We start from the raw sequence: 24,426 nt of genomic DNA on the forward strand, positions 1-24,426 counted from the left end.
TGACTTAAACATTGTCCTAAACGACTTCCTTTATGAGTACGGAGAGAGTATTTCTTAGATAACTTTATAAAATTGATTGTTTAACTTTCTAATATTTAATTCTTTTGCATCTCTGCCCTCAAATAATTGCGATAAACTCAGTCATCCATGAGAACTTTAGAACACAGCCTACTCGTGGATCTTACATCTTGGGTCCTAGTGCTACGTATCATTCTAGTGGCCTTGTTGTTTCTCTCATGCTCTTGGGTAACCGCTGCATGTGACCACACCACACCGAGCACAGAAGGTGTTTCTGAATGTCTGCCTGCCCGTGTAACCCATCAAAACATACCTTTGGCCTCACCTCTGTCTTACCACCGCTCCCGTGACCCCTACATTTTGTCCCACCATAACCTCTCTCTAATTACCCTCCAAAATTGTACTACTTCCTCCTAATGTATGAAACCGTTAACTTTTTATTAATGCTTAAACATTCACCTTATTAAAAAATTTATGTAATTATCATTTATTTTATCGTGACTTGATTTATCATATTTATTCTTTAAGCATGACATAAATATTTTATATTTGCACAAAAAATTTAAATAAGACGAATGGTCAAACGTTGTTCGAAAAGTCAATGGTGTCATACATTATAATACGAAGGGAGTAATAATTAGGACATATCAGCATAACTTGTACCCCCATCCGAAGATACAACTACTTCTTGTTCCATTTTTAAAAAAAAACAAAGTACAAAACGCATACACTTATATAAGCATGTGCACGCTCACCACTCATATGAGCACACAACACGTACGCCCTATCCCTGTGAGCGCTTTCAAATATTGGTCCGATAAATTTTAAGATTCATGAAGTCACTACTCACTACAGACGATTTGTTGTCAATAGAAACGTCAGTTACCATTTTTCTTTAAAAAATAGCTGTAAATGCGAGCACCTATGTCAGATATAAAATTTGAACAGTTGGATAGACAGTTTCCACCTCTAGAAACATAGTCAGTTGAGTTACACTCACTTTGCCTCTCATTCTGTATCTGGACACATATATTTGGAAATGTAATAATTTCTTACTATGTATTTAGACATATATATTTCTAACTTTTAGTCATATATATATCTAGACATATACATATATTTCCAATTTATATTTTGAGACGAATTTAGTAAAGCATTTATTATTTCTCTATATAAAAATCCCGTACATAATTGCATATCAGAATATAGTATCTGTGTTAATTACGTATATATCTGGAGCCATAATCCAGCCGTGAGCTAAGCTTGCCGTTTGCTGGCTAGTGAAGAATGCGTGCTATAAATACGAAGCCCCACGAGAGCTATAGCTATCTCAGTGTGCTCACGTCACGTGCATGCTCTAGTGAGGCGGCGAGTGTTCGACGACATGGCGCTCCTCTCGGCTCCCGTGCGCCGCCGCCGCTCGCGCGTGCGTGTCCTGCTAGTGTGCTGCTGCTTGCTACTGGCGCTCGCGGCGCCGTCGGCGGCGGCGGCGGCGGCGGGGCATGACTACGGCGACGCGCTGGCCAAGTCGATCCTGTTCTTCGAGGGGCAGCGGTCGGGGCGGCTGCCGGCGGCGGGGCAGCGCGCGGCGTGGCGAGGGGACTCGGCGGTGTCGGACGGCGGCGCGGCGGGCGTCGACCTGGAGGGCGGGTACTACGACGCCGGCGACAACGTCAAGTTCGGCTTCCCGATGGCGTTCACCGCCACGATGCTGGCGTGGGGCGTCGTCGAGTTCGGCGACGCCATGCCGCCCGCGGAGCGCGCCCACGCCGCCGACGCCGTCCGCTGGGCCACCGACTACCTCCTCAAGACCATCTCCCACCCCGGCGTCATCTTCATTCAGGCAAGCACACACACAAACACATTGCACTGCGCACCGTCGTCTTCCTCGTCGACGGCGACGACCATGTGAGCGCGGCGTCGATGGCAATGCAGGTGGGCGACCCAACGAAGGACCACGGGTGCTGGGAGCGGCCGGAGGACATGGACACAGCGAGGACGGTGTACAACATCAGCGCGGCGAGGCCGGGGTCGGACGTGGCCGGGGAGACGGCGGCGGCGCTGGCCGCGGCGTCGATGGTGTTCCGCGACGACGACCCGGCGTACGCCGCGCGGCTGCTCGCCGGCGCCAGGAGCGCGTTCGAGTTCGCGGACGAACACAAGGGCGCGTACAGCGACGACCCGGAGCTCAGGGCCGGCGGCTGCCCGTTCTACTGCGACTTCGATGGATATCAGGTCAGGGTAATTCTTGTCTTGTTCTTAAATTTCTTCAGTTTTTTTGTGTTTTGCTGCTTTAATTTGTCACTAGAAACAAAAAGCTTTGCATGCTGTTGCTGCAATGCTAGCTGCTGCTCTGGCAATTCAGTAGTTGGCATCAAAACTGAAACGCTGCTTAGATATCTCTCGCATATAAAAATAAACGATAAATAAACTGTTCAGAAGAAACAAAGCAGCTTTGGTGCCTTGCTTCATGGAGTACCAGCTGACATTGCACGTCTTTATAAGTTTAGCATGAGAATTCCAGTAGGTAAGGTCAAGGAAAAAAAAAAGAAAGAAGGGCATATTCAATGGTAGAGACGAGTATAGTTTCTTAAACAATATAAGATTATTTAGAGACCGTATCTTTACAACAGTTGAAACGATAAAAACTCTAATCATTAACTCAAAAAATATTTATTTTATTAATATTCTTTCTATTTTTTTACCCTCATGCAACCATATTTCCATATTGTAGTGATTAAGAGTCGTTGTTAAGCCGTTGTTATGCATGACAACAATGTTTTGTCTCTCCTCTTTCTTCCACGTCAACAAGTATTCCTAATTAGCAACGCTAAGAGACCACTATTGATAACCATTGTACATGTAAATGCTATTTTACAGGGATATTAAACTAGGAATACACGATAATTTCTTTCCAAAATGAAGGGGTAAACAATTATCTAGTCCGGGAACATTAAAGTTTCTATTTCTGAAACTCCACAAATTCAGGTTGTTCACAGGGCTAATCTATTTATGAGCTTTGGGGCAAAAGCAACTGTTGCGACATGGTTTCATGGAATAGGCATATGTGAAACTGAAGCCGTCATTTCACCTGAAAAACAAGTTGGCCGGAGAACAGTGTGACATGATGCTCGAGTTGCGAAAGGGCATGTAGCCTAGTGGTTGTATTGATCTGAGTAGCACCCCAAGGTCTTGAGTTCAAATCTCCATATGAACGAATTTCAGATTGAGTTATTTAAGGGCTAAGTTTCTTATTTGATAGGCTAAGTTCCTAATATAAAATGAGTGCATATATCCGATTGGATGTAGAGGCCGAGTAAAAACCCTTCTCTAAAAAAATGATACTCGAGTTCTAGTAAATAGTTACAATGCTGATGTCATCATAATCGGTTGCATATATCCGATTGGATGTAAAGGCCGGGTAAAAACCCTTCTCTAAAAAAAATGATACTCGAGTTCTAGTATATAGTTACAATGCTGATGTCATCATAATCTATTACGTTCCATATCTGGTACACAAATACATGATACACAGAGGTATCAAACCTGATACCTTATCCATCAAACATAAACTAAACCGTTACAACGGTAATAGCGTTTTCTAGTATTTCTGGAAAAAAAAAACTGAACCCGTCAAATGCTGTTGTTACGAACTCCAGAATTAGAACTTCACAACCATCAGAAGCTCATAATTGATCACATAGTTTTTTTTTTTTTTGTTTTGGGGGGGGGGGGGTGAATAAAAATCTCAAAGTTCACACGACTGAAAATTCTTGGCAGGATGAGCTGCTGTGGGGAGCAGCATGGCTACGGAGAGCCTCCAAGGAAGGCACCTACCTCGACTACATTCAGAACAACGGCAAGACCCTTGGAGCAGAGGATAGCACCAACGAATTCGGCTGGGACAACAAGCATGCCGGCATCAATGTCCTTGTCTCCAAGGTTTGCCTCCATCAATCTCCTCCAGTTTCTGAACACACCTTCTGCAGCTGCAACAAATTCAGAGAAACATCAGTAGCTGACACAAAGAGAAAATGGGTTCCAAATTTGGTTACAGGAGTTCATAGATGGCGAGGTGCTATCTCTGCAATCCTACAAGGAGTTTGCAGATGGATTCATCTGCACACTGATTCCGGAGTCGTCGTCTCCGCACATCACGTACACGCCCGGGGGCATGATCTACAAGCCTGGAGGCAGCAACATGCAGCATGTTACATCCATTTCGTTCCTGCTCCTGACTTATGCCAAGTACCTCTCCAATTCCTCGCGCACTGTCAACTGTGGAAATGTTTCGGTTGGTCCTGCCACTCTTCAGCAGCTAGCCAGAAAGCAGGTAGTACCTCCATCCCAAAATATAACTAACTTTTGAAATAATGCTAAGTCAAGCATGTTAAACTTTAATTATTAATAAAAAAGATTATAAACTGATTATGTAAGAATGATGTTACTAGACTTATCATTAAACAAACTGTCATAATATGCAACTCTTTTTATTTAAAATAACTTTTTGTCAAAGTAGCATCACAAAGATTATGTCAAGATCCAAAAGTAATTATATTGGAGGGAGCGACTACTGAATTGTCCTACATAACATCCAAATATGAAATGCAGGAACATTGACTAACTAAACTCTGAACATTATATTGTACTTATTTACTTATTTGCAGGCTGATTATATATTAGGAGATAACCCGATGAAAATGTCATACATGGTCGGGTACGGCGATCGGTATCCTCAACGGATACACCATCGAGGATCATCGTTGCCTTCGATCAAGAGCCATCCCCAGCGCATTGCGTGCAACGACGGCACGCCTTACTACAATTCATCTAGCCCGAACCCAAACCCGTTAATTGGCGCAGTTGTTGGGGGGCCTGGGGAGGATGATGTTTATGAGGATGACCGTGCCGATTTCAGGAAATCTGAACCAACTACCTACATCAATGCTCCATTGGTAGGAGTTCTTGCTTACCTTGTTGGCAATCCTGATCCAGGCCAAGGCCATGTCAGGCATTGAGATTGAATAATTTGGCATCTAGATATAGATGAGGGACAGAAGTTATAAATAGGGGAAAATGTAAGAAGTAGGTTTGTGTTAAGATGGCACTGCCTATTCATAGGATTGGATTGAAAAGCATGGGGGTCTATACAATAATGAGAGCTTCTTCCCATGTTCTCTTCTTTTCTCTTCTGTTTTTGGGTTTGCACTGAATTTTGTGTGGATGTGTCAAAGTGCAATTTTACTGCACTAATACAGGTGGTATTGAAGAAACCTGTACTTTGTGTTTTATATGAAAGGTTCTCTTACCTGAAAAATTATAAGAAAGGTGTTTGACTGTAAACAGTACAGAGTATTTTGGAACTTCACAGCACAAAATGCTGGTGCTTGATAACGCAAATATTTGACATGTATTTCTGAATGTAATTCTAGATCAACCTGACACAACTCACAAACATACGTGCACTATAGCCAGAAAGCAGCCATCCAACTGGAGATGATTTATGATGATCTTCAGAAAATATCCCCAACTACATGGCAAAAGAGTTCATCAAACATGTGGTTCTATAAAAATCCAATTTGGAGAAAAAAAAAACATCTATCATAGAATATTCCAGACTCGCAATCGATCTGATAGCCACCACCAGCCACCGTGTTGATTGGTTACAAGGACATGGAATGCATTGTGCTCTGATTGATTTATAAGCACCAAGCTATTCAGAGTAAAAATCCAAACCTTTGTGGCAAAATCCACCAAGATGTCATCGTACGTCGTCGTCGCCGCAGCGTTGCTCGTGTTCGTCGTCGTCGTCGTCGCCGCGATCAAGAATCTTGGAAAGGGGAAGCTTCCGCCGTCGCCGCCGTCGCTTCCGTTCGTCGGCCACCTCCACCTCGTCGGGGAGCTCCCGCACCGCTCGTTGGACGCCCTGCACCGCCGCTACGGCAGCGACGGGGGCCTCATGTTCCTCCGCCTGGGCCGTGCGGGGGCGCTGGTCGTGTCCACGGCGGCCGCCGCCGCCGACCTGTACAGGGGCCACGACCTCGCCTTCGCCTCCCGGCCGCCGTCGCACAGCGCCGAGAGGCTCTTCTACGGCGGGCGCAACATGTCCTTCGCGCCGCTCGGCGACGCGTGGCGCCGCACCAAGAAGCTGGCCGTGGCGCACCTCCTCTCCCCTCGCCGCGCCCGCCCGCGCCGCCGAGGCCGCCGCGCTCGTCGCCCGCGCTCGCCGCGCCGCGGAGGCGGCGCGGGCCGTCCAGCTCAGGGAGCTCCTGTACGCCTACACGAACGGGGTCATCACCCGCGTGGCGGCCGGCGGCAGCGGCGCGACGGCGGAGAGGTTCAGGAAGATGATGGCGGACACGTCGGAGCTGCTCGCCGGGTTCCAGTGGGTGGACCGGCTGCCGGAGGCGGCGGGGTGGGCGGCGAGGAAGCTGACGGGCCTGAACAAGAAGCTAGACGACATGGCCGACGAGTCGGACAGGTTCCTGGGCGAGATCCTGGCGGCGCACGACGACGAGAAGGCGGAGGGCGAGGAGGAGGACTTCGTCGACGTGCTCCTGCGACTGAGGAGACAAGGCGCCGCCGCCGCCGGCGGCCTCGAGCTCGCGGAGGATAACGTCAAGGCTATTATCAAGGTAACGAAAAAAATCCACCATTTTTTGAAGATATATCCATTGTCCAGCATCGAATGTCCGAGTTTTGTTTTACAAAAACCCAGGGTTTTGAATGCCATATGTAGGGATGAGAGAAAGACCGAACAAATTTTACTAAAATTTAAAATTTTTAAAAGTCAATATAGTGAGTTGTTTCTTTCCGCTACTGGCGATAAACCCACGTGGCAGGTAAAGGATTATGGGGGAAATATACAGTGCAAAACTGAAAACTATCGTAAAATTTGAAAGCATAAGATTATCTACGTCAGCACGAGTAATAAAACTGTAAGTAAAAATTTTATTTTCAAATTTAACCGTGAGTAAATTCTTTATTACTAGGAGTAAGAACTTTATCATAATAACATGGCAAATCTTAGACTTTCATTTAGTTTACAAATTTTTGGTGTAGATGTTGATACTTACGGGCACAATAAAAAAGTCATATTTTTCCCCGATTGGTAAGGAAAACAAATGTTTGGGAACCGACGTTTTGGTGCAGCTGTTGATACCTTAGGATTGAGATCCTTTGACGTAACTTCCCACTGATTTGGTGGCTAACATGTGGTAGTCACAGTGAATAGTAACGTGAGAGAATCTACTTCTGATACCTTATAGGTAAAAAAGGGTCTTTTTTTTCTAAATTCAAACTGAATACAAAATTCTTTTTAATCTTTTTGCAGGACATTATGGGTGCAGCTACCGATACCTCGTTCGTGACCCTAGAATGGATCATGACGGAGCTGATTCGAAACACGCAGGTGATGTCCAAGCTACAAAACGAGATCATACAAGTCACTGGCTCCAAACCAACCGTCACAGAAGAGGACCTAACCAAATTGGACTACCTAAAAGCAGTCATCAAGGAGGTACTCCGGCTACACCCACCAGCGCCGCTTCTCATCCCACACCACTCAACGATGCCGACCACCATCCAAGGCTACCACATTCCGGCCAAGACCATCGCCTTCATCAACGTGTGGGCGATCGGGAGGGACCCTGCGGCGTGGGACACACCGGATGAGTTTAGACCAGAGCGGTTTATGGGCAGTGCAGTGGATTTCAGGGGCAACGACTATAAGTTCATACCATTTGGGGCTGGCCGGAGGTTGTGCCCTGGCATCATCTTAGCATTGCCAGGATTGGAGATGGTGATCGCTAGCTTGTTGTACCACTTCGATTGGGAGCTCCCTGATGGCATGGACGTGCAAGATCTAGATATGGCCGAGGCACCGGGGCTTACTACTCCTCCGATGAACCCGGTTTGGCTCATCCCTAGATGCAGAACAATTTGATTGGTTGATCAGGTTGCAATGGGTAGCTTCTCATTTCACGTGTATTAAGCATAACAAAACAACAAGTTGTAGATTATTGCACACCTAATGTAGGGCGACAAGGAGGATCCAGATCAAGCTTCGGCCCCTCCCCCCCTCCCCACCGACCTCCCTCACTCCTTCTTCGACGATCTAGATCCATATCTAGCTCAGCTCTCACTGGTCATGGATTTTTTTTTCGTGCTCCTCTATGTGATCTCCCTCTTTGTGATGAAATTGTGATTTATTAATGAATTGAGAGTTTAATTTGTGAATGGGTTATGAGTTTTGCGAATGAATATGTTGGATGGATTATATGATGTTTGTGATGAATTTGGCAAGGGATTTTTGTTTTGGGGGCGAACAATTTTGGATCTACTGAATTTTTTTTGTGCCAAAAGTATTTTTTTTTCATGGCGGGTAGATTAAATGTCCTGCCTAGGAAGGATGATTTTTACTGGTTGTGCTCTTTAGGTATCTGACAGTGGATATATATTTTCGCACGCGATTAATTCATGCTTGTGAAAATACTCTATCTATTTTTATTGGCATTTGGTTGTTGGCGGTTGGTCCGGCTGTCAGCGAAAATATGATATGGCCGCCAATGAAAAGCTTTTTTTATAGTAACCCTGAACATAGCGAGATTTCATCAACATCATAGGTTCTTGTAGATGTTGCACATGCCCCAGTGGTGATATGTCCGATATTCAGACAGGCACTTAAGTTTCTGCACAGCCTGACTCGGTGGCTATCTTGCATCGTCTCGTCCTGGTTCTCGGGCTGGCGCAGGCCGGCAACCAAACGGGCTTCTGCATGGCCTCATACGAACCAGACCTGATGTAGACAAATCCAACATAACCATAATAGGCACCGAGCTGCAAGTAGCCATCCAACTGTAGATTGTCTGATGAGTGATGATGGTATTCAGAAAATGCTCCAAAACTTCATGATCAAATGACTCATCAAACATGTCGTTTTATAAAGTTCAAGTTCGGAGTGATTCCACACACGCAATCTATGTGTGAAAGCAACTGCTGAAAATCACAGAACCAAGTGAAAGCTGAAGAACTTTTACGCTATGCAGTAATGTAGACACTCTTAAGGCCTCATGTTTTGCTTTGGCAAAATTTGTTTTTACCATGATCACACTTCCCAAACTGTTAATGTTTTTTTCATAAAAAAATTATGTAGAAGGTTCTTTAAAAATAACCAATTTTCAAGTTTGTAATAATCTATTGTATTATAAGACCGTCTTGAATCCCTAGCACATGGTAGCCGTGACACTGAGAGCTGCTGCTAGGTCACTACTCCATGGCGATAGACTGTTGTTGCGGCTACGACAACACATCCTGGTGGTTGCGAGTGGTTGGAAGGTGAGAGAGGAGGAAGAGGAAACGGGAAGAGAGGAGAGAGTAGAGAGAGGCGATGAAGATGATGAGGCGGAAGTCGCTGACATGTGGGTCCCACCTATCACGTCAACTGAAACCGTTTCCCAAACCAGCAGAGAAGGCAGTTCGCACCAGTTTTTAAGTTGGAGAGACGTTATACCCGATTTTACGATTGAGGGATATGGTTCGATCAAAGGCAAAAGATGAGGGAGGTAAAATAGACTAACTCAGCTCAAGTAGGACTTTCCCCAAACTGGGCCGCTACCATCAGTCGTGTCGTTTACCGTGCAGAACTTCAGTCAAGCAAATCATCTGTGAGAATATGACTGTCAAAGCTGTGTAGTACCACATCAGAAGAGGAAAAAAAAATGCTCCTACTCAATTTTGCGGGCATGCACCTCGCACTTTGACACGCTAAAACTTTATATCCTGTTATATCTCGAATATTTAAACACATGTATAAATATTAAATATAGTCTAAAAAATAATTAATTATATAGATTATGACTAATTTGCGAGACAAATCTTTTAAGCCTAATTACTCCAAGATTTGATAATGTGTTGTTACAGTAAACATGTACTAATGACGGATTGATTAAGCTTAATAAATTCGTCTCGTGGTTTACCGACGGATTCTATAATTAGTTTTTTTATGAGTACATGAATATTTTATACACTAACCTCTATAATATCCGATGTGATACGCTAAAACTTTTCACCTCTAATTCTAAATATCTCCTCCGTTGCTGACTACCGTGCACATTATTGCCCATAGCTAGTGGAGTGGAGTACTCTACCACTGTACCAGCCAAGAAGAGGAGATTTCAGAGCCGAATTCACAGCTAGTACCGACAACTTGCCAAGATATTTCGCTCTGTAGAAAAATCGCTGTCAGGCCATCTCCCTAGCCGACTTCTTTGATCCTAGTTCTTTGTCAGTTCATTATATTTTCTCTCATATAATAGCATATATGTTTTCTCATTATATTATTAAAATATATTACAATGACAACATAATTTTAAATTTTGCAATAACTTTACGAAACTACTAATGTGTAATAACCACTCTAGTCTCCTCTTCTAATATTACTTATTTTTTTAATTCCAAATTTCCACTGTTTCTAAATTGTATTTCTATATAGACTCTGCCTTTTCTTTTTCTCCGATTAATGTGAGAATTTCTAGGCTATGAGAGTGAATGTGGAGGCTCCTTTTTATTCTAAATTTTAGTTAGTTTTAAATTCCAATATGGACTCTATACTCTATTTCTAATATTCCTTATTTTTTAATTCCAAATTTCTATTTTTTTTTCTTAATTATATTTCTATATGTACTCTATACTTTACTTCTAATATTTCTTATTTTTAATTCCGAATTTCTATTATTTCCTAATTGTATTTCTATATGGACTCTATACTCTACTTCTAATATTCCTTATTTTTTAATTCTGAATTTCAACTATTTCTAAATTGTATTTCTATATGGACTTTAGTCTCCTCTTCTAATATTCCTTATTTTTTAATTCCGAATTTCAGCTATTTCTAAATTGTATTTTGATGTGGACTCTGCTTTTTCTTTTTCTCCGATTAATGTGAGAATTTCTAGGCTATGAGAGCAAACGTGGAGGCTCCTTTTTCTATTCCTTTAATAATATAATAGATTGTGTTCAACATTTAACCGTTATCTTATTTAAAATTTTTATTTAAAAATTTTATGAGAAAATTTTAAAAACAAATAGTCACGTATAAACTACTATTTATATTTTATCATCTAATAACAACAAAAAAACTAATCATAAAAAAATTAAATAAGACGAACGGTTAAACATTGGATATGAACCGTGTAAAATTATACTTATTTTGGAACGGAGAGAGTATAACTCAATCTAAAAAAGACAGATTCTTGCTACGAATCTAGACACGTATGTGATCAGATTCATATTAAGGATTATGTCTTTTTCTTTTTGGAAAGGAGAGGTAGACTACCTTAATTAGATGAAATTTAGTACTATTAATTATACTCCATATTTATACAACAACCAGTGACTCATCAATTATCGCGGTGGAGAAAATTCCTATCTTTTTTCTTGGAGTAGGATTAGGATGTACCACTACGTCTTCCTCGCCGCCGTTGCGCTCCTCGCCGTCGTCGGCTACGGGGTCAAGAACCGACGCCGTCGAAGCGCCAAGCTCCCGCCATCGCCGCCGTCGGTCCCGTTTCTCGGCCACCTGCATCTCTTGGGCCCGCTCCTGCACCGCTCGTTGCACGAGCTGCACCTCCGGTACGGCACCGACGGCGGCCTGCTCCTCCTGCAGCTCGGGCGGCGCCGGACGCTGGTCGTGTCCACGGCGGCCGCCGCGGCGGACCTGTACAGGAACCACGACCTCGCCTTCGCCTCCCGCCCGCTCGTCGCGGCGGCGCACAAGCTGTCGTACGGCTCCAAGAACATCACCTTCGCGCCGTTCGGGGAGCAGTGGCGCCGGGCGAAGAAGACGGCCGTCGTCCACGCCCTCTCGCCGCGGCGCGTCGAGGCGTTCGCGCCCGTGCGGGCCGCCGAGGCGGCGGCGCTCGTCGCCGCGACCCGCCGCGCCGCCGATGCCGCGGCGGACGGGGGCGCCGTGGAGCTGAGGGACCTCCTGTACAGCTATACCAACGCGGTGGTGACGCGCGCGGCGACCGGCGCCGCGGGCACGACGGCGGAGAAGCTGAAGCAGCTGCTCGGGAACGCCACGTCGCTGGTGGCCGGGGTCCAGGCCGACGACCTGCTGCCGGGCATGGCGGCGAAGGCGGTGAGGTGGGCTACGGGGCTCGAGAAGCAGTATGACGCCTCGATGGAGGAGTGGGACAAGTTCCTCTCGCCGATAATGGCGGAGCACGCGGAGAAGAAGAAGAAGAAGCGAGAGGACATCGGAGCAGGGGAGGAGGATTTCATAGACGTCTTGCTGCGTCTGAAAGAAGAAGACACCGAGCTCACGGACACTCACGTCAAGAGCCGCGTCGTGGTGATGATCTAAGCTATCAAATCATTCTCATCCAAACTACTCTCTCAACAAATTTTCATCAAATTAATCTCTCGATTCTTGCGTTTAAAATTCTGCAGGATTTGATCGCCGCCGCAACCGAGACGACGTCGGTGACGCTGGAATGGACCATGGCGGAGCTCGCGGCGAACCCGCGGGTGATGGCGAAGCTGCAGGAAGAGATCGCTCGAGCGACCGGCGGGAAGCCGGCCATCACGGAGGCGGAGGTGGGCGGCATGGAGTACATGAAGGCGGTGGTGAAGGAGGTGCTCCGGCTGCACCCGCCGGCCCCGATCCTCGTCCCGCACGAGTCGACGGCGGCGGCGGCCGTGCAGGGGTACGAGATCCCGGCGAGGACGTCGCTGTTCGTCAACGCGTGGGCGATCGGGAGGGACCCCGCGGCGTGGGGCTCGCCGGAGGAGTTCCGGCCGGAGCGGTTCTTGGCCGGCGGACCGGCGGTGGACTTCCGGGGGAACGACTACCAGCTCGTCCCGTTCGGCGCCGGCCGGCGGATCTGCCCCGGCATCAGCTTCGCCGTGCCGGTGCTGGAGATGGCGCTGGTCGCCCTCCTGCACCACTTCGACTGGGAGCTCCCCGCCGGCATGCGCGCGGCGGAGCTGGACATGAGCGAGGCGCCCGGGCTGACCACGCCGCTGCGCGTCCCGCTCCGCCTTGTCCCCAAGCGCAAGGCGCCGCTTGCCTAGACATATTTACAAACGAAATGTAATTGGTGAATAAAACTTGGGTATAGCTATATTTATTACGCTATATTTTTCATCAAAAAATAGTCGGCATGTATTTACATTGTAAGTCCCTAAATTACATATGTAATTTTAGTGTATTTATAATGTAAGTCTCAAAATTACATATGTAAGCACTAAAATTACATATGTAAATTCGAAAATTACATATGTAAGTGGGGTGTAAATGAGGTGTAACTACTGTGTAAGTGGCTGAAAAAAATCGACTGTAGCATATGGCGCCATATTTCTAGCAACTCCGATAAAACTTTTATATACGTGTTCTTAACAATTAAAAGAAAGGTAAATTGGAACCATGTCATTATAATTTTGTGAAGTTTGAAATATGCCATCGGTATCTCAATGACATGTAGGACCCACATGAGTCAATAACATGTGGGTCAAGATGGTATATCTTAATTTTTACAATATTATAATGGCATGGTTCCAATTTTTCTAAAAATAAAGGCGGAAAAATAAGCTTCGATGAAAAATCTTTAAAATCGGTTTCAAATTTAAAGTTAAAAATTAAAAATTTGACTGATAAATGTAAGCCTACGCGAAAAGATAGTTTGTTGTCGTGGGCTCGTCGTCCGTGCTGCTAGTCGTAGATGCATTGTATCTGGTCAGTGACACGGGGATCAGTCGTAGTAGTATGCTGCTACGAGTGTTTCTCATCTGCTCTGATCAGAGTGGTGCAATGTACTCCTACTCCATTGTTGTATCTGACCTCATTGTCAGCAAATTTGTCGATGGATGGAACACGAACAAATGACCACAAAATTGTTGGAATTGTTGTCGTTGAAGCACCGTTGTTACAAATCCGCCGCCGCGGCCGCCGTGGACACGACCAGCGTCCGCCGCCGCCCGAGCTGCAGGCGGAGCAGGAGGAGGAGCAGGCCGCCGTCGGTGCCGTACCGGAGGTGCAGCTCGTGCAACGAGCGGTGCCGGAGCGGGCCCAAGAGATGCAGGTGGCCGAGAAACGGAACCGACGGCGACTGTTCTTGACCCCGTAGCCGACGACGGCGAAGAGCGCAACGGCGGCGAGGAAGACGTAGTGATACATACTACTTCAAGCAAAAGGATTTGGATTTTTCTCCACCTCGAGAATTGATGATTCAGATAATTGTGAGCTGCAACGATATCGTGTAGATATGCTTTCTCCGTCAGAAAATGTTGCAATTTATTTCCTCCGTTTTACAATGTAAATCTTTCTAGCATTAACTACATTAATATAGATGCTAATGAATCTAGATACATATGAATATGGATAATATTAGAAAGTCTTACAATATAAAACGGAGGAAGAATTTTACATATTCTAAAAAAATCTGGACAGAATTTGTTTAGGATAGATCTAAATCTCATCCTAAATACAACATTTTGAGACAGAAGAAGTAGTGTGCTCCTGTGTTGGTAACTTGGTATCGGTAGCTGCGAATTGGGATCAGAGAAGACAAGTCGGCTCATGAGCCTGCTTGACAGCGATTTTTCAGACAAGGAAATATCAGGTCCGGTAGATCAACGTCTGGTCGATCCGAGCTCTGATGTCCCCGTCTTCCTTGCTCCTGCTGGTAGCCTTGGGCAATAATGTGCACGTAGTCTTTGTTTGAGAGCTGCATAATGTGGCGCCAAATTTAGTTTTCTCTCTCTCAAAATTTAGTACAGAAACACACACTTATATACACGTACACACACTCATATGTAAAGACACATATGCATATTATTTTTTTGAACATCTCCAAAAAAATATTTTAACATATATTGAGATTGAAATCATTGTAGGTGTTTCAATGTCGACTCATAACACTCCGTTCGTTGAGTTCTTTTTTTTTATGTGGTATGGAGTAGCTTTGACAGTCAGTCAGTCACGGCGCTTTGCTTGTCTGAAACTCTCAACTCCACTACCGGGGGATGTCGATTCGAAGGCACATTGGGCCTATATAAGTTAATGGGCCAGAACTGATATTCAAAGGAACATTGGGCCAGTTTATCGTGGTCCATCTTTCTTCTTCGGTGATGACATGGAATGAGGCCTGGCCCAACTAAACATCGGGCCCAACTTTTCTTCGTCGGTGGTGGGCTAGAGATGGTGTCAGGGCCCGGCCCAACTAGACCACATCATCCTACCCCTACCTCAACCCGTCGGTCCTCAATTCCCCATAGCGCGGCTCGTCGCGACCTAGCCCTAGCCGCCGCCCGTTCGCGACCTCGCCGGCGCCGCCATCCCGCCGCCGGCGAACCTCCCCCCCTAGCGGCAGGTCGCCGTCACGCCGCGCCGCCCCGCGCCGCCGTACTAGGCGCCAGCCCGCGAGGTCCGCTCGGCTCCAGGATTCGCGCTGCCGCACACTCCGCTCCGCTCGGCGTCCCCGCCGACTCGAGGGCACCCCTCCTCGTCGGGCCTCTCCGTCGCCGACGAGCTTTTTGGGGGGTTGAGCCGAACCCCCATGCCCTACGTTTGGTCTGTCCCTTGGTCGTGAGGATATGGACCATATAGCTGAAGAAGAGACTGTGGGAGTTGCGGAAGACCCTGGTTTGGCTGATGTTGGCAAGGCTGATGAGACCAAGGAAGAAGGTGGTGGTGCTGGAGTGCACTTGGATGAAACTAGGGTTGCAGTGGATGATCCCACGGAGGTGCGTGCTTCGCAGATTGACGATGGTACGGCTATGGTGTCCGTATTAGGTGGCGATGGCGATAGCTTTGTTGAGCAAGATGGTCAGGATACTAGCGGCGGCGGTGCTTGCAATGAAGGTAATGAGCCTGAGGAAGATGCTCGTGTTCAGGTGCGTTTGGATGATACTAGTGCCGCTGTGGATGAGGGGGGTGCTTCCTTGATTGATGATGTTATGAATACGCTCCCCGTTGGAGGTGTGGCTAGCTTTGATGATGGTCCTCAGACGGACAAGAATGCGCAGGATGAGGGGGCGCTTATAGATGTAGTTTCCTCAACTGTGCTGAATGATGCGAGCATAGATCTTGTCAAAGCTAGTGATAGTGTCTCGGAGGAAGGCACAGGGATGGATATACTTGTCCAACCGGGAGAGGACATTAAGGAAATGGTTACAATAGCCTGTGATGCGGCCACAGATGACGAGGGCAGGAAGGTGGATGCAGTTTCCAGCTCCAGTGATCGCAACGAGGAAGTGGTTGGTGCAGCTGGTCTTGATGAGACAGATGAAGACATGCGATTGGGTACAGTTGGCCTGTCTGGTGATGACAATGTGGCAAATGAGGCTGCTGCCGCAGCTGCTGGTGGTGCAGATGATGAGGACTTGAAGATGGATGGGGTCATTACCGCCGGAGATAAGGATGTGGAAAATGGCAAGGCTGACAATGCTGATGGTGTTCCGGAAGTGAATGTAGTTGCCATTAGTAGAGATAATAGTGCGGAAAATGAGGCTGCTGCAGCTGGTGATGATGGCGCAGATGAAGAGGGCATTCAGATGAATGTGCTAAACACAACTAGAGGTGAGGGTGAAGAAGATGATGAGGCTGCTCAAAATGTTGTTGAATATGCTGTTGATGGTACAGAAGAACTGGAAACTATAGGCCTGACTGGAGATGATAAGGCGGAAAAAGAAGCTGCCCCAGCTGGTAACAATAGTGCAGATGAGGAGGGCATGCAGATGGATGCGGTTACCACAACTGGAGCTGAAGATGAAGATGGCAAGGCTGATGAAAATGTTGTTGAAGATGATGATGGTGTTTCAGAAGAAGCTGTGGCTGACACAGTTGGTGAGGATATCCCTGAAGAAGATGCAGTGCAGATAGATGAGGACGAGGATGATGATGACGTGCCTCCACCATTGACAAGGAAAGGCGGGGGGCGCCGGAAGCGAGGTCGTGCATCTTCCAAGGCTCAGGTTGTGGTGAAACCACCTGTTAGGAAGAAGGATGATGAGGAAGTTTGCTTCATTTGCTTTGATGGTGGTGACCTTGTTGTGTGTGATCGTAGGTTCGTTAATGACATGGAATTTCATTCTTTCCATATCCCAAAGTATATTGCTATGTTACAATTATTAATGGTTATTTCTATGTCCTCATACTCAGGGGTTGTCCTAAGGCTTACCACCCTTCTTGTGTTAATCGGGATGACGAGTTCTTCAAATCGAAGGGTCGTTGGAATTGTGGTATGTGGGACTTAGTCTGAACAACTCGCAGTGCCCTTGCTTAGTTACTTAGATGGTTTACTTTGGAATGTGGATATGAGTATTCATACTTCATTTCATCAAAATCCATGATTTTTATGGGTCATATTTGCATTGAACCTACTCTTTTTACATGCAGATAGTGGGATGCCGGTAAAATATAAATATAATAGCTGATTTAAATTTTTTTCCATTTTGTCCTGTTATATCATATTTATTTGTTTATTGTTCTTTACTTTGAAAACTGAAGCTTGTGAAATCTGTGTAATACTGAGTAAAAATTGCTGGAGATAAATGATGCTGGACTGTTTCTCTGATAATGATGAGATTTGTGCTTAGTCCACAGATAATATCTTCCTTTTTTTTTTGATTTTGTTCAATCTGCATCATTTTCCCAGGGTGGCATATTTGTAGCAACTGCCAGAAACCTGCCTTCCATATGTGTTACACATGTACCTATTCCTTATGCAAAAAATGCATAAAAGAGACAAAATTCGTCTCTGTTAGGGGAAACAAAGGCTTCTGTGAGACATGCATGAATACTGTGATGTTGATAGAGAACAAGGAGGAGGCTACTGAGCAAATGGTAATATTTCCTCTGTTTCTTGGCTTACCTTAATCTATCTATTGTATTTCTATAGTATCATCCAGTATCTTTGATCTTTTCATCATTTTTTAGTTTCTGTATATCATTTGTGACACCATTTTATCCTTTTGTCATTCTCTCTCATCTAAGAAACTTAGGTGGTGTTTGAAACTCATGAAGATGAAGATAAAGTTGGTGCACGTAAAACGAGATAACTATTAGCACATGATTAATTAAGTTTTAATTATTACAAACTTGACAAATGGATATATGTGATATTTTAAAGCAACTTCCATATAGAAAGTTTTCGCATGGAACATACCGTTCAGTAGTTTGAAAAGCGTGCTAACGGAAATCGAGGTAATATCTTAATTCATAAGAAAAGAACAGGGCAAGGCGTAACAAGTTTTCGAGATATTCATGCTCAATAATCATTTTGTTAAGATGTAGGCCCTATGTATCTTGGAACTGTTAATTTGCACTTGATTTGTCTATTTGATTAGTAAACTCAAATGAGCTAACCAACCTGCTGCCTGCAGGATTCAAAAGGTGTAACAAGAACTATTTTCTGAATGATGTTGTCCAAGCATTGCAGCTTGCTAAATTGTTTTCACGAAATGGCATTTCCATAACTTCCACCAACACCTTCTATGCGCTATGTCTATGTTGTACACACCTATGATCATTATTGAGATACAGAGTTGTACTGATTTCAGTACTCACTTACTTATTAATCAACATCAATATTCTTAATTTGTCTTCTCATTTCCCGTTGTGCTTTGCTCCATACCTTGCCAAAGTGTTAACCTAGTATACTTGTACAAATTTGCTTAACAGGATGTAGATTTTGACGACAAAACAAGCTGGTGGTATTTGTTCAAGGATTATTGGTTGAATTTGAAAACAAAATTACCATTGACGTTTGAAGAAATATCAGCAGCCAAGTCTCAAAAGAATGGTTCTTCTTTGGTTATTCGTGACAATGATCTCAGTGAACCACATGATACAAATGATGAAGAAGAGGGTAATTCAGACAGCTCATCTGTGCGCCATCTAGAAGGCAATTCAAAGAGGAAAGGAAGGAAGCGATCAAAGCAAGCTGCTAACGATGACAGTTCTGTAGTTAAAGATAGCACTAGGAAATCTACAAAGCGAGGCCTGACAGGTGGCCGTGATACTAAAAGTTCTACAGGGAGAAAGGTTAGAAAATTGTCCAAGCGTGCTTTGAGCAGTGACCATCGACCAAGAGAATCTGAAAGCGTAGGGACATCTACATCGTCAGCTGAAGAGACCAGTTGGGCTTCGAAGGAGCTCTTGGATTTTGTAGCAAATATGAAAAATGGTGACAAATCTGTGCTGTCCCAATTTGAAGTCCAATCCCTTTTACTTGATTATATTAAACGTGAAAACCTCCGGGATCCTCGCAGGAAAAGTCAGATAATTTGTGATTCTATGCTCAAAAGCCTTTTTGGGAAAGCACGTGTTGGTCATTTTGAGATGCTGAAGCTTCTTGAATCCCATTTCCTCATGAGCGAGGTCTCGCCAGTTGAAATTGATGACAACCATGGTGGTGTTGTAGACCCTGATCCTAGTCTGGATGCTGATGGCAACAGTGAAGCATCAATGGTGATGAGCTCAGAAAAAAGGAAAAAATCTCGCAAGTATGACCAGAAAGCTCTGCAAACAAACCTTGACGACTACGCAGCAATAGATAACCATAACATCAGTTTAATGTACCTGCGTCGCAACCTGTTAGAAGAATTGATCAGTGAAGTTGACACATTTGATGAGAAAGTTCTTGGGTCATTTGTGAGAATAAGAATATCTGGAACAGGTCAAAGGCAAGACATCTACCGGCTCGTGCAAATTGTTGGTAAGATAAGACACTTTCAAGCTAATCTGGCTGGTTTTAGCTTCATGATGCTGACTTTCCCATATCTGTGTGCAGGCACAGGAATAGCGCCAGAACAATATAAATGTGGGAAAAAGTCGACTGATATAACACTGGAGATTCTAAACTTAGACAAGAGAGAGGTTATTACTATTGATATAACCTCAAACCAAGAGTTCACTGAGGTATTATCATTTTCAGCACAGGCACTTTTACTGTTTGCTTACTGTTTACCGCAACTTGGTAGAGTTAACACTTGCAAGCTTATATTTTTCTAACTGTGTCTATAGTTTTATTTCCTTTCACTTTGTATACTGTTAGTAATAAATTTGACACAACCTGATCATGTTACTTTAGATTATGTGTACAAGCATTCTCTCAACAAGCAAATCTGCTGCTTTCTTTTGTTCACATGATGTTCATTTCCTGATTCACTGTTGCTTTTCTTGTTCTAGGAGGAATGCAAACGCTTACGGCAAAGCATAAAGTGTGGATTCATTCCAAGGCTGACAGTGGTAATGTTATTAGTTATTATTACACAACGTTATATGTGCAGTTTTTTTGGCATATGTGCACAGTTTCGCTGTTTCTAAACTATCTTACCATTCAGGGAGAGGTTTATGAGAAAGCAAAGGTTCTACAATCTCTCAAAGTCAACGATGTAAGCAATTAGCACTGAATGGATGCTCAGAGTTTTCTATATAGTACATCTATCATTTCTTAATTCATTATTGCCTATTGCAAAAATTGCAGTGGATTGAAAGTGAAAAAATGCGGCTTGGGCATCTTCGTGACCGTGCAAGCGATATGGGCCGTAGAAAAGAATATCCTTCTTCATGTCATTCTTTTATATCTATCAATATTTATTTATCCTTATATTTCTTTAAGTCTTCACTATGGGATTTTAATCATATCGTGCTGGCAAAAAATAAGTATATTATATTACGCAAGTATTCACAAATCCAGTGGCATTATTTTTGTATAAAACTCGTTCATGCACTTTTATGCATATTATTACTTAATTAATTTTGCAATGGCCTATATCTATGTGGACAAGTCCTTGTTAAATGAAAATTTAGCTTGTTTGTCTTAACCAGTATTTACGCTTAGAGAATGTGTAGAGAAGCTGAAGCTTCTAAGTACCCCTGAAGAGCGTGTTCGTAGGCTGAATGAAGAACCTGAAGTTCATGCTGACCATACCATGGATCCAGATTATGAATCTCCAGAGGAACAAGAGCAGGATACTGGAAGAAGTACTTGATTTTATTTTGCTTCCGCCCCATAATATTCATTTTCGATCCATGCGTGCTCATCTGACATCACTCCCTTTTTTCTATTGTACAGGCAGCTTCAATAAGTCAAGAGGATCTTTCTCTAAGAAAGATAATAATCCTGTATCTCCAGGTAAAGGAGAGGGTAGGAGTCCTGCACAAAGAGATTTAAAAACCAACTGGGAGTCTAATCGAAACACATGGGGCGAATCCAGTACACATATCGAGTCACCCCTTGGACGCAGACCTGCATTTTCGTCTCACGGTGAAAGTGCTGGTTACACAAGTAAATCAGATAGCCCAAACATCGGTACACACGCAGTTAAAGTGGGAGCTACTGCAGGTAATGCTCCACATGGTCTATCTGGTGTTTCATCTGAAACTTTAGGAGCCAATATAGGGTCAGGGGGAACACATGCATCACAGTCAGTTATTAATGAGTCTGAAAAAATCTGGCAGTACATGGATCCTACCGGTAAAATCCAGGGTCCTTTCTCAATAGTGCAGTTGCGGAAATGGAATGGCAGTGGGTACTTCCCTCCGAATTTAAAAATATGGAAGTCTACTGAGAAGCAAGATGATTCAATATTATTGACAGATGCTTTGCTCGGGAGGTTTGAGAAAGACCTACCGCCGTGGGAACCGCCAGTTGGAAGCAGTTCAGATGTTGATGGTAGGCCCCGTAATGATTCCCTTCTTGAGGAAGGAACAAGAGCTGGAGAACAACCTTCAAAATCAGCAGTTCTAAGTAGCACACAGTCTTTCTCAGGAAGGGCTGGTCAGGGAAACGATGCGGCAAATCTTGGACCAGCCACTATCCAATCTAGTACACAAGGTTATTATGGAATGCAAAACTCTCAAGCAGCGTATGCAGTCCAACAATCTCTTAGTGGAAGTTGGAACGCCTCAAGTCAGTTTGGAACTGCAATAAATCCTGTGACACTTTCTCAGCCTGCCATGGGTAGCTTTGTAGTTGGACAAAATGCAGCTTTAGGAAGTGCAGGTCAGCTAACTCCTGTACCAGGTCCTGCGACAGTGAGTGCAGAAGTAGTTAATTCACAGTTGCAGTCCCAGAACCAGATAGCATCTTTTTTATCACAAAGTGATGGCAGATTAGCTGATGGAAACGATTCAAAGTTGGGGGAAGATGCTTCGCGTGAAAGGATGAGGTCATCGGGTGAAGGTAGGCTCTTTGCGAAGGTTTATATCGTTCAATGTATTGAGGAAACAAATACTTAATATATAAAAAAAATGTACACCGTTTCTTTAATGAATGGTAATAGGCTGAGAATTATAAAATCGCCGCGAAGAAGTATTTCAATATGGCCTAAACATTCTTTTTTGGTTCTTCACAGATCTTGGACTATCTGGTGCACAACCTGGAGGGGTGCAATCAAATACTCAACAACTTGAAGGTATTGCTCAATGCTTGTTCATTGTTTATGCCATTGTCTTCTCTTTTACTGTATTAGCATCTGTTGTTTCACAAAGGAAGCTTTTAATCCCGAAGCAACTTTTGTTCAATGAAAATTATGGTTTAAATACCTAATGAAACTGATGGCATTACCTGCAGATGCAAGGAACCAGTTACAAACTGATGCTTCCAACTCGGTAAAGCCATCTCAGCTGATATCAACACCATCTGCTGAAGCAGTGCAGCCCTCGTCCACAGCCATGGCTGGTGGTGATAATCAAAACACTGCTTGGGCACAATTGGCAAGCACATCTGGCCAATCTCAGCCTCAGGCGGCTGGAAATATGACCTGGGGAGCTACTCTCCAGGGTAATGCAAACATGGGCTGGGGAATGGTTGGACAGAACAACATGAACATGTCTTGGGGAGGAACAGCACAAAGTGCCACAGGCTACAACATGGGTTTGGCTATGCAAGCACAGCCAAATGCAGTTCCAAACATGGGCTGGGTTACACCAAATCCTGGAAACACCAATATGAATATGATGTGGGCAACTCAAGGCCAAGGCACTCCAAATGCAGCAGCAATGGTGGGAACTCAGATGCAAGGAGTTGCAATGGCTCCATGGGGGGCCATTGCACAAGGAAATACAAATTCTTATCCTGGTTGGGGGGGCCAAGTTGGAAACATGAACCAAAATGTTGGATGGGGTGCTCCCATGCAGGTTAATCCAGGTCCCAGTACTGGAAATGGGACAGGCCAAGATAATAACAATATGAACTGGAATTCACCAAGCGGGAACCCAAATTGGAATAACCAGCAGCGAGACAATGGAGGCAGGCATTCTGGGCATGGTGGTGATTTTAATGGCGGTGACTCTGGTGGGAGGTCTTGGAGGTCGCAGTCAGGTGGTGATGGAGGGTCGTGGAGGCCTAAAAGGGGAGTCTGCTATTCTATACTCGACAAGGGATACTGCAAGAATGGTGAGCACTGCAACTTTTCCCATTCAATACCGAATGATGGATATCCATCAAGAAACAGTCGGCACTTCGATAGGCAAAATTCAGGTAACGAGAGACGGTACGACAGGCAAAACGAGAGGACTGATCGGCAGTTTGATCGGCAATCGTCAGGCAACGAGAGGCGTGATGACAGGCACAACGGCAGGGATAGTGACAGGCATGATGACAGGCTGACTGATACTAGGTCACAATCAAGAGAGAGGCAGTAGATCCGTTCTCAGTTTCATCTGTTGTATCCTCCCTTTTGTTGTAGTTCCTCAGTAGACATCCATATCACATATGCATGTTTCTGAACTTGGTGCATTGTAGCGAGTTGCATCTCCTCAGAATTGTCATGTAGAACAGTTGTAGTTATAAATCATGTGCATCCTACCCTTCTGTTTCTTGCTTCGGAACAAGCAGTAATACATTCTGAATAAATCCTGGTGTCAGGTAGGAAATGGGTACTAAAGCACCCCCCCTGGTGATATGCTCCAACCTTTTACTGTGCTGGATGTATGCTTGTTGTACACAGTAATTCTGTCTCATGTAGCCTGTTGATTGTCCTGCTTCTTTTCTGTATTGAGATTCTTGTATCAGTTCTGGGATTGTAGGCCATTTCAAATCTTCTGTTTGTTCTGCTTGCAACCTGGCGTTTCAGATTTTTTTTTGGTGCTGTTTATCAGGTCTTGATTCTGATATAATTTTCACTTCTGTGTATGTACATGGTCTTGTTAAGGAGTATAAATGGAAACCATAATTCGACTTTTGCCAGAATTGAGAATTGGTAACAACCATTTGATTTTTTTTTATGAATTATTCGTACCGATTCGATCAATTGAAACCAACGCCGTGTTTAGTACTAAAATAATTCTAAAAGCTTTCAACTTTTTTATCACATCAAAACTTTTCTATACACATAAATTTCTAACTTTTTCGTTACATCGTTTCAATTTTAACCAAACTTCTAATTTTGGTGTGAACT

General features: G+C 44.5%; 3 protein-coding genes, 1 long non-coding RNA gene and 1 pseudogene across 4 annotated transcripts; 4 read left to right on the top strand and 1 right to left on the bottom strand.

Annotated features, from left to right (window-relative positions):
- Window positions 1–1,345: 1,345 nt before the first annotated feature.
- On the top strand, window positions 1,346–5,358 carry LOC4347660 (endoglucanase 23-like). The gene is made up of 5 exons (NM_001422916.1): window positions 1,346–1,861; window positions 1,954–2,253; window positions 3,799–3,960; window positions 4,076–4,351; window positions 4,686–5,358. Exons 1-5 carry the CDS (start codon window positions 1,403–1,405, stop codon window positions 5,034–5,036), a joined length of 1,548 nt encoding a protein of 515 aa, NP_001409845.1. The 5' UTR covers window positions 1,346–1,402; the 3' UTR covers window positions 5,037–5,358.
- On the bottom strand, window positions 3,481–5,896 carry LOC107282087 (uncharacterized). Its single transcript, XR_001548583.2, has 2 exons — window positions 5,755–5,896; window positions 3,481–4,007 (listed from the first exon to the last, which is right to left on the bottom strand). It is a non-coding gene; the product is annotated as an uncharacterized lncRNA (long non-coding RNA).
- LOC107277441 (cytochrome P450 71A1-like) lies at window positions 5,416–8,256 on the top strand (annotated as a pseudogene).
- A 2,872-nt stretch (window positions 8,257–11,128) lies between these two features.
- Window positions 11,129–13,385, top strand: LOC4347661 (cytochrome P450 71A1). The gene is made up of 2 exons (XM_015795881.3): window positions 11,129–12,370; window positions 12,469–13,385. The coding sequence occupies exons 1-2, from the start codon at window positions 11,471–11,473 to the stop codon at window positions 13,090–13,092; spliced, it is 1,524 nt and encodes a 507-aa protein (XP_015651367.1). The 5' UTR covers window positions 11,129–11,470; the 3' UTR covers window positions 13,093–13,385.
- Window positions 13,386–15,282: 1,897 nt separating this feature from the next.
- On the top strand, window positions 15,283–23,939 carry LOC9269757 (zinc finger CCCH domain-containing protein 19). The gene is made up of 12 exons (XM_015756043.3): window positions 15,283–17,084; window positions 17,180–17,259; window positions 17,676–17,863; window positions 18,701–19,736; window positions 19,812–19,939; window positions 20,210–20,269; window positions 20,365–20,415; window positions 20,508–20,578; window positions 20,859–21,007; window positions 21,099–22,208; window positions 22,381–22,440; window positions 22,599–23,939. Exons 1-12 carry the CDS (start codon window positions 15,613–15,615, stop codon window positions 23,669–23,671), a joined length of 5,478 nt encoding a protein of 1,825 aa, XP_015611529.1. The 5' UTR covers window positions 15,283–15,612; the 3' UTR covers window positions 23,672–23,939.
- The last annotated feature ends 487 nt before the right edge of the window (window positions 23,940–24,426 follow it).

Source organism: Oryza sativa, chromosome 9 (genome assembly GCF_034140825.1).
Source record: "Oryza sativa Japonica Group chromosome 9, ASM3414082v1".
Lineage (NCBI taxonomy): Eukaryota > Viridiplantae > Streptophyta > Magnoliopsida > Poales > Poaceae > Oryza > Oryza sativa.